The 10,570-nt window shown below is 36.9% G+C and overlaps 1 protein-coding gene across 1 annotated transcript; it reads left to right on the forward strand.

The window, feature by feature from the left end:
- Positions 1 to 4,212: 4,212 nt before the first annotated feature.
- LOC119422081 lies at positions 4,213 to 9,761 on the forward strand. Its single transcript, XM_037689424.1, has 4 exons — positions 4,213 to 5,246; positions 5,602 to 6,326; positions 8,808 to 8,893; positions 9,407 to 9,761. Exons 1-2 carry the CDS (start codon positions 4,235 to 4,237, stop codon positions 5,727 to 5,729), a joined length of 1,140 nt encoding a protein of 379 aa, XP_037545352.1. The 5' UTR covers positions 4,213 to 4,234; the 3' UTR covers positions 5,730 to 6,326; positions 8,808 to 8,893; positions 9,407 to 9,761.
- The last annotated feature ends 809 nt before the right edge of the window (positions 9,762 to 10,570 follow it).

Genomic DNA, 10,570 nt, shown 5'->3' on the forward strand with positions numbered 1-10,570 from the left:
ATATATATATATATATATATATATACGCACACACTGTCTCTCATAAATAAAAATCAGCTTGATGCATTATTGCTTTACCAAAATAATTCATGGAAGAAGTGTAATTGTGAACAAGCAAACTAATGACATAATGAAAGTGTATGTGGCTGGTCAAGCTGGCAGATACTGTAGGCATGGCTGTCCTGTTTTGACAGACAGAGGAAAGCCGATTACTCTTTCTCTTCATCAGCAGATCTGATCCCTCGCACCATGAGACAATAAGGGAAGAGAGTCTGCACAGCACCAGAAAAGATGTACCCCTCTAAAAATACAACAGCAATAACTAAATAAGGATGGCAGTGCAGCTACTGCCTGGATACTACCAAATATCCACTTTTTCTCTATTGCGCAACAGTTGTTGTTTATTGTACTTTTCTTGTTAATATTCCAAGTTGACAAAATGCCAGCATTTTTATATACAACTATTTTAGAAAAGTCAAAAGAACCCCGATGAAAATAAATGTTAAAGCTGCTGCCTCTTGTTTACTTAGGTCACCATAGCAACCATACATTTACAGTATGCCTGTCACTACCTGACAGCATTATTAATAATAAAGGCTGATTAAAATGCAGAGTAAAAATATACCTCAAACAGTCACTGTGTGAAAAGTACAAGTTGTGTTGAAAAATATTGAGTGGAAAAGTCTGCTCTTTATGCATGTCAATTTTAATGGGTCTGTAATGTTTTGTGTAGGAGACACAAGTAAAAATATGTTCTATTTGTGGTGAGAAAGCTCTAAAGTTAGGTATAAAGAAAGCTTGGATGAGTTTGGATGCCTTCTGCTCTCTGGGTGGAGTAGAGAGAAAATCCCTGGTTAATGTCAGTAAGAGAAGTATTTTGTGAAAAAAAGGCAAAAAAGGCTAAGTGTAAAAGTTGCAACGATAAGAAAAGTTTCCAAATTTGTGATTTCATCAGCCTCGTTTCATAATAAATATGTTAAAAATGATAAAACCTAAATTGAATATTAGTAAAAAATAAATAAATAAATAAATAAAACTGAAATATAAAAAAACCTTTTCAGTCACAGAAAGTCTGCCTTTTGGTGTCTCTCTTATTTTCAATGTGTTTTTACAGCAAAAGTATATAAAGTATATAAAGTATAATATTATTATATAAATATAAATATAATAATATAATTATAATATATAAAGTATATAAAAATAAAAATTAAACCCTGCAGTATGACTTTTTATAATTGTTTATTATTGTTGCTGTTGTCCATTGTTGTCATCATTCTTTGTTGAAATCAGGTCTCTCTTGTAAATGAGTCCTCGAGGCTCAATGGGATTTACCTGTCTAAATAAAGGTTGAATGAATATCTGAGCTATAAAACTTTTACAAATGATGGGTTTACTTCTTTGCCAAATTTTTCATTCATTCAACATTTATTTAGACAGGTAGATCCCATTGAGCCTCGAGGACTCATTTACAAGAGAGACCTGATTTCAACAAAGAATGATGAAAAACAATGGACAACAGCGACAACAATAGACAGTTATAAAAAGGCATACAAATTCCTGCTGTTGTGAAACTTGAAACTTTTGTCCACGTTGCATAGTGTACTGCTACCAAAAGGTCAAAGCACACTATTTATGAAAAAGCAGCAATTTTCGTTGTATTTTTGCATGGAGTTTCCCAAGAATGCAGTAGCAAAAAAATAATTAAATAGATGAATAACATCAGAGTGGTATGAAGGTGTTTTGATGTTTATGCATCGAGACGGTTAATAATTTTGCAAGTTGTTTCAAGCTTTAAAAAAAGTTCTTCTTTCGGCTGCTCTCTTTTTTAGGGGTCACTACAGCGAACTAAGTGGCATGAAGGCTTGGCTATTTTTACGCGGGATGCCCTTCCTGACAACCACAGACCACTGAGCTACCACAGCCCTCTGTGTGGAGCTGCTATCTGGGGCACCCAGGGGAGCAGATGGTGGGGTTAAGGGCCTTGCTCAAGAGCCCAGAGTGGGGCAAATGAGGGTGGAGACAGGTATGGGTGCTTCACCTTTCAGACCCACTTTTTAATGTTATCGGTACCAGGAGTTGAACCAGCAATCTTCCAATCATAGGCCCACCTTCTCTAACCTCTGCGCCACTACTCCCTCATGTTTCAAGTTTTTCCAAATATGTACAGTATATTCATTTCACTTTCGGTTCAAAATTCAGTTCAATTCAGTTTATTTATAGAACGCCAAGTCACAACAGAAGTTGTCTCAGGGTACTGAACAGAAACATTTGCATACGTACAAAAGCCAATCACTAAAAGTTTTCTATCCAAGGAAGCCAACAGATCTTCTTTAATCTTCATTTTGTCACAGTGTCCCATCCTGAGTAAGCTCATTGGCAACAGTGGAAAGGAAACACTCCCTTTGAACTGGAAGAACCCTCCAGTAGAACCAGGCTCAGGACGAGCGGCCATCTGCTTCGACCGGTTATGTTTGAGAGGACAGGAAGGAGAAACAAACAAACACAGAATGGCAGGTTCAGGTGAACTTTCTATAGGAGGAAAGATGAAAAACACATGTTAAAGATAGTAATAATTACAAATATAAACTGGTAGATTAGAGCAATTAAAGACAGCAGCAGAGCAATTAAATGTGGGCAGTTTGTCCTCCAGCAGTCTAAGAATATAGCAGCATAACCAAAGGATAACTCAGGAAATCCAAACCGATTTTAACTAAAGGTTCATCAAAAAGGAAAGACTTAAGTCAAATCTTAAAAATAGACAACATGTCATCCTCACAGACAGAAAGTGGAAGTTGGTTCCACAAGACAAGAGAATAGCCTGATAACTGAAAGCTTTGCCTCCCATTCTTTTTTTGGAGACTCTAGGAATCACAAGTAAACCTGCAGCCTGAGTGTAAAGTGCTCTGTTAGGAAATGTGCAGGATGTTAGAATGTATTGAAATGTTGCAATGATGATGGGCACAAAACTTAATCCATTTTCAGAGCTATTTTTATTGTTAGGATCACTGGTGGGTAAGTCTTGGGGTTCTAGAGTTCCAGAAATCAACTCCAGTTTTATTGTCAGCTGATGGTTTTCTATCAACTCCACCAGGATTTTACATGGAATAATAACCACTAATAGAAACAGGTTTTAAAATTGCTTTTTTTTCTTTTTTTTAGTCAATTTACCCTTTGTCATTCTCCACGAAGCTCTGTGAACTGATTTTGCCTGCCAAACCTTTTCATTGATTCTTTTCACATGAAATATTTTCCATTAGTTTTTATGACTAGATTTAGTTTTAACTTTAACTAGTTGAATTTATTTTAACCATATAATATTAGTAGATGGGAAATGGGAGTGGTGGTGCAGAGTCTAGAGGAGGCGAGCCTGTGACTGGACCGGTTCAACCACCGGCACCAACAACATCAAAATGTGAGTGGGAAATTTGAAACTGTCCATACCTGCTCCCACCCTCATGTGCCCCACTCTGGGACCTTGAGCAAGGCCCTGAACCCCACCATCTGCTCCCCCAGGTGCCCTAGACAGGGTACCTTTCATGGCAGCTTTCTGCTCCACACAGAGGGCTTTTGTTGTAGCTCGGTGGTTTGTGGTTGCATCAGGAAGATCATCCAGCATAAAAAAATAAACTGCCAAGTCTTTGTGCGAGTTAGTTTGCTGTGGTGACATGGTAGATGGTTAAATGGGAATAGATAAATCAATTAGCTGTATTTAGGGGGTGTGCATACATTGTGGGTACATTTGTACTTGTGGGTACATTTTTGGCAAGTTAAATAAGGTTTTTCATGGGTCTCCTCTTCAAGCTTAAGTTATATTTCAGGAATATACTGATGAAGGACCTTTACTTGCTTCACGAGCTTGTTTGAAATGATAGAAAAGATCCAGCTCCAAAAGTCTTGTGTCCCAGAAAAATGTTTTTCTTTGAATGAAGACAGACACCAACAGGATACATTTTCCAAGAAGTTTCACAGAATGTTGTAATGAAAGGCCCCAAGATGAAACAGACATTCTTCTTCTGCCTTTGCATGGACCAACAATGATGAAGGGCCAGCCAATGTTTACATTCAACCCAACCCTCCTTTTTTAACCTGTGAAGGTCCTTTGCTGCCATCAGAGGGAAGCACAAACACAACAGCCAGTAATTCTGGTATGACCCTTTCAAATGGAGCAGCTGACGCTTCAAGTACTAAAGCTAATCCTAACAGCTTAGACTGGTACCATGGTGAGAAGCAGCTAATGACCGAACAGGACAAGATGGATAAAGTGATATTCAGTACAACTCATTCTTCAAGGGAATCTTTGGACAACGATGACAAGAATTTTACTTCAACAGCTTATCAGGATCGAACGTTCATGGATGGCACAGCTTGCCCAGTGGAAACATGCTATGATAAACCTGGAAAACAGTATGAAGATAGCAGATCAGAAGATGAAGAATCAAATGAGGAGACTAAAGAAATAATTTTGAGTGACAAAAAGGAAAACTTGGGGGAAAACCAAAGAAACAGAGGAAGTTTTCCACAACCAATATCTTCAACTTTTGATGAAAACTTTGAAACTGAGACCTATCTAGAAACAAAGAGTGACAAAATAAATTATGTGGATATTGATGAGAAGCACTTCAAGGTAACAAGAGATCAACAAAACAGTGAAAGAGCTGTGAGCAATGACTACCAACCAACGCTGCCTGGTTTCAGTGCAAACAAGGATGAACTTCAATCTCCGGAGACATCAAAGTTCTGCAAATTTAACCAAATTATGATGGAAGAAGCAACCAATCAACCACAAGTAGTCTTCTCTGGAGAAGTGACTACTGGCAATGGCGACTATGGAGGCAGATCTTTGGATAGCAACCTCACCAAGTGTGACTGCTTAAAGAGAGAGAGTGACATTTCAGAAACCCAAATAACACAACTCCCTTTCTGTGAAGATTCTGAAGAAATGGTTGAGCAGGTAGATGGAAGCCGGAGAATAGTTACTGATATCCAACAAGGAAAGCAACTGCTTCATCGTCTGCAAATGGTACAGCAAAGACATGATGAGATCCCTAATATGCTTCAAGAGATAAGCAAAGAGGTCAGAGTTGAGGAAGAGTTTGGGTTTAGGACTGATGTTAAAGAAGGAAAAATAAGAGGTGAAAGTATGGCAAGTGAAGAAGAGGAAGGGGTGAATGAATTAATTACAGTGAAGAGGGAGGAAGCAAAGACAAACCAGACAGAAGACAAGAATGTAAAACTGTTTCCGACAAAAGCAAAGACAAGTTTTTCCACATTGCCAGACCTGCCAGAGCACAACCAGCTCAACAAAGGCAAAGTTGAATCTTTAGATAATCAGAATAAATGTTCAGCATCTTCAGATTTGCTTCTTGACAATACTCATGAAACATCCTGCTCGGAATCAACTTTTATTTCTACTGGTCATCGATTCTCAGCTGCTGAAACATCCAAGGAGAGACATATCTATGAGGCCGCCCAGGGTAAGCAGAACTTGCAGAGAGCTGAAGGTGTTTTCAACCTTGCAGATAGTCCAGATGTGCTGGAGATTCCCTTTAAGACAAATCTCCCTCTTGAATCTCTCCTTACTAATGTTTGTACTAGTCGGCCAAGCAACTGGCAATTCTCTGAAAAGAAGATGCAGAAAGAAATTAGTCAGGAAATTCAAAAAGAACAAGTTCTGGTCAGTCAGGGTAAGATCCCAGGAGCTTACAGCAGAGGGGAAGTTCGCCAGTTAAAGGAGACAAAACTGCTGTTTGAGGTTTTCCAACAAGACAAGATGAAGACCCAGTCAAGGCACCAAAAACATCCTGCCTCATTAATGAAAGGTGATGCCTATCCGTCTGTCCTGGAGCGCACACATAGCCTTGAGTTGTTTTCTCTTAAGACTTGCTCTGTCCCCAGAACACAATCTCTCAGACTACATGACTCTGAAACCACTAAAACTGACAAAAATCCAGAAAATCTCAGATGCAAGAGTCCAACTGGAAGTTCTCGAGAAAGAACTTGGTTATCCCCTTACTCAAAACAGGACAAACAACTGCGATTCCACAAAAGCTTAGAATCAATCAGCAGTGAAGCCTCTACATCTGCTGTAAAAACTAGAGACAAAACAAAAGAGGGTGGAAGGAGACAGGAATCCCCCATCCTCAAACAAAACCCCTTCTTCAAGCTTCGTCCAGCCATGGCACTGCAGCCAGAAGTAGAGAAGGATATTCGGGCGACTAAAGAACGAGAAGATGAGCTGCAAAAACAGAGATGCAAACTATATGGGGAGTTCAGACATAAAAGTGATAGTGAAGAAAAGTCCCGGTGTACACAGACCCTCAGATCAGGTATGTTGTTGTATGTTGTTGTATTGTATGGCATCATCCAGTCCTATACAAAGTAAAACCATAATGTACTGTATGTGTACTTTTCCTTTTATAAAACTTCCATTATATAAAATGGGTTCTTCGTCTTTCCAGTGGTTCTTTCAAAGTGAAAGCATGAAAAAGTCACTTAGATTAGATTGATTATACATCCCAACCACCTAGTCTGAGCATTTTAATGAATGCTTATCCACATTACCATCTCAAAGAGTTAAAAGAGGATTCTTAACGTAAACTAAGTGCCATCCCTGTCACTCGTGGTCAAGGACATGTTCTTCAGCAAACTTGATCTTAGGCTGTAGATGCCAACAGGCTGAGTGACGGCATGACCCCTCTACTTGACCTCCAACTTGATCCAGCAGCAGCTCTGGTTTGTTTATTTGTTGTGGATCAAATATAAACTACTTCAGTTAGTTAAAGGGTTTTCATGGAAAGGTTACAGGAATAAAGTATGTACAAGTATTCCAAATGTATTTTCAGTCAAAGTGATCAAATGCTTATAGTTGAAAACACATAAAAGTAAAATTATTGTCTGTACCATACCATACCATTTTATTTATAGAGCACTTAAAACAGCGACAAGGCCAACCAAAGTGCTGTACAGACAGAGCAACAGGTAACACTTGAAGCAAAATACAAAATGAAGTAAATCATAAATATAGACATAAAAACGATGCAGATAATGACGACTAACCAGTGTGGAGCATACAGGTTCAAAACACAGATCATCTGGTGTTGAAAGCTACCGAATAGTAGTGGGTTTTTAAACGGGAATGAAAACCAAGAGGGAGGGGGCCTGTCTGACAAGCAGAGGTAACTCGTTCCAAAGTCTTGGTCCTGCTACAGAGGAGGCCCTGTCACCTCTGCGCTTAAGACAAGTTCCTGGAACTGTGAGGAGCAACTGGTCCACTGGTCTAATTACAAACTGATCATGTCACTTGTTTTAAAGTGACATTTGTACATTTTATAAAGATAGGTGCATAAATTTAAATGACTCAGACACAACAGGCACGTCTGGGTAACAAACCAGGAGACAAATATACACAGACAACATTTGTTTCTGAGTTTTAGGATAAATATTTGTTTCTGAGTTTTAAGATAAAGCTTGTTAGCCCTTTCATGCATCATGCGCAGTATTTGATCTTCTAATTGATGTCTATCACCTGAGGTAAAGATTGCTAGAGTAAGAACTTCCCAAACAGAACAGGAAAGGCTAGGTAGCTGGTTGTAAACTGCAATTCATGAGAGTAACTCTTTACGGCACATAAAAAATGTAATATTAAAAGTTGTTTTGCAATTAAAGTAACACAAAACACGTTAGCGAAGTAGACTGTATAAGATCTGACAATTTCATTTTATTTAATGAAATGAAAAAAGTCTAATAATTTGAGTTAGATTTAAAGTGATGGTTCAGTGTGGTTTTCACCGATAGGTGATAAATAATTATACCTGTTGTATAGCCTTTTGAGCAACCTCGTTTTGGAGAAATATTGACATTCTGATTCAATTCTCATTCTTTCATTCATTCTTCAAGGAAAAGCTGAACGAAAAAGATTGATTATTCATTCTGAACAATTTCCTGCGGGATCAATAAAGTTCAGTGTTTCCCCTAATTTACTTGCCTTGGCAGGGCACTCATATCTTCCGTGACTTTTTGTTGATGGAGTGGGGGGTAGACACATCTGTGTTGTGCTCTGTTTGTGCCAACAATTTTCAAGTGGTGGTGGTGGTGGTGGTGGGGGTGGTGGGGGGGTGAAGACAGTGCAGCATGAGGGAGAAAGGAGCGCTACCTCATAACGCTACCTCATAAGTCATAGCTTTTTAGCTAGCCATGTATTGTGTGCTGCTAGCTTAGCGCTATGTTAGTTGGGGGGTTGGGGTCGGTATGCAGGGAGCCCTACTTGTATAATGGAGGGGAAACATTAAAGTTCTATCTTATCTTGTGTTATATATTGATGGGCTAACAGCTAGTTCAAATGAGGACAAGATCAAAGAGGACTTATGCTTCCTCAAAGCATTGCTAACTAACAAAAATCATAACTGATTATGCTGTTTTACAAACTTTTACATTGCCAGCACTTTTGAAATATGCTGCTGTTTGCATACAATTCTTTTGTCATTTGCTAACACTAGCTAGCTAGCTGTAGCACTTTTGATGCAACCTGGGTCAATTGGTCAAAAGAATAACAAAATTTACCCAAAAAAATCATGTGAGGTAAAATGACAGCAATATAAAGAGTTATAAAATAGCATTCACATAAAGTGCTATGAATTGTTTATGATTGTAGTTATGTTAAAACAATAGCAATCCACTTTGGTCTTGGCCCAGTGCAGATTAGCTGTTAGCTCATCATTTATTCATAACTTTTAACCCTGATTCAAAAGATCTGAACTTTCATTTTTAATTCATTTTGTTTATTTTAATTTTCTTTCTTTGTCCTTTAGATGTAAAGTTACAGTCAAGGAGGAAACTGGAGCGGGTTTGGCCACCCCCTTCTGTAAAAGATCAGAAAAAGTCTGAGCAAACGCAGGTAATAACCAGGAGTACACTAATATCAGGCATTATACACATAATTATTTGTACTATTAATTATGTTTAGAAAAAGTGTCTTATAATGAGCAGACCCTGAAAATGTTTCACACATAAGAAAGTAATAATAATAATAATAATAATAATAATAATAATAATAATCATTTTATTTAAAAAGCGCATTTCAGGACACCTAAGAACACTTTACAGTAAGAAACATATCATATATATATATATAAAGAATATAATTATATGTATGAATACTTAATTATTTAATTATGTAACTTTTTATGTATGTAATTTATGTAACCTGAATCTCACTTTATAATAATATAAAGTGGGATTCAGGTTAAACTGCAGACCTAGTGTATGGTTTTGTTTAGTCATGCTCAAAAAAACTAATAGTTTTGCAACTGCTTGGATTAGTCTGTGCTTCTGATGTTAAATTGAGAGGATCAATAAGCAGCAGCTTATCCACTTTAAACCCTGGTCTTTTCTCTGTCTTATCTCACAGCAGGAGGTAAAAGTTCAAAGAGCAGGAGGTCAGAGAGCTCCTCTGTGGCAGCGTTGGGAGTCTGGCCTGATCAATGAGCCGGCGCAGGATGTAAACAAGTGACGTTGGCCGTCCTGGTTATACAAGACAACAAACAGAATCCTAATTATCTGCAACGATAGAAGCACAGTTCAAAGCAGAGATGTATCGATAGAAATCAGCTCAGACAAAATCATTCTGTTAGTTCCAACTGAACTCATTTCTGGCTCCTCTAGCTTCGCTTTCTGTTTCAAAATATGATGTTTCATTATGGAACTAGTCTTGTTTGGCAGGTAAATAAAGCAAATGCATCAAGTGTAATTTTCTTTTTATCTTCAGCTTAAGTGATCAGTATCAGTGTGTGTGTGTGTGTGTGTGTGTGTGTGTGTGTGTGTGTGTGTGTGTGTGTGTGTGTGTGAGTGTGTGTGTGTGTGTGTGAGTGTGTGTGTGTGTGTGTGTGTGTGTGTGTGTGTGTGTGTGTGTGTTGATTAAAAAGGCTTTTCTTTGTTTTGAATATTAGCGCCAGAAATTTGGGAACTTTTTGCCATAATATTGATGAACAAACTGATTATATCTTTATAACATTAATGGTTTAAATACAGTTCAGTCGTGAGACGTCTGACCAAATATACACTGATGATGTCAACTGAAAAAAACAAAACAAATAAATAATTAACAAAAAACTAAATAATCAAATAACTTAATAATTAAATACAAATATGTACACACATACACACATACAAAATAACAGATATATAACAGATTAAAAAATAAAATAAAAAATAAATACAAACATACATAACTAAATAATTACATACATAAATACATACATACATACATAACTAAATAATTAAATAAATACATAATTAAAAAAATACATACATATATACATGCATACATAACTAAATAACTAAATATAATTACAATGTATAATATAATCATTTATATTATAATTAATTATAAAATATATATAAATATAAAATAATAATAATTAAATAAATGAATGCATGCATACATTCATACAAACATTCATACATACATAACTAAATAATTAAAAAATAAATATATGCATACATACATAACTAAACAACTAAATAATTAAATATTTAAATGAATAAATACATACAAAACTAAATAATTAATTGA

Source organism: Nematolebias whitei, chromosome 15 (assembly GCF_014905685.2).
Source record: "Nematolebias whitei isolate Nwh7 chromosome 15, NemWhi1, whole genome shotgun sequence".
In the NCBI taxonomy this organism is placed as follows: Eukaryota; Metazoa; Chordata; class Actinopteri; order Cyprinodontiformes; family Rivulidae; genus Nematolebias; species Nematolebias whitei.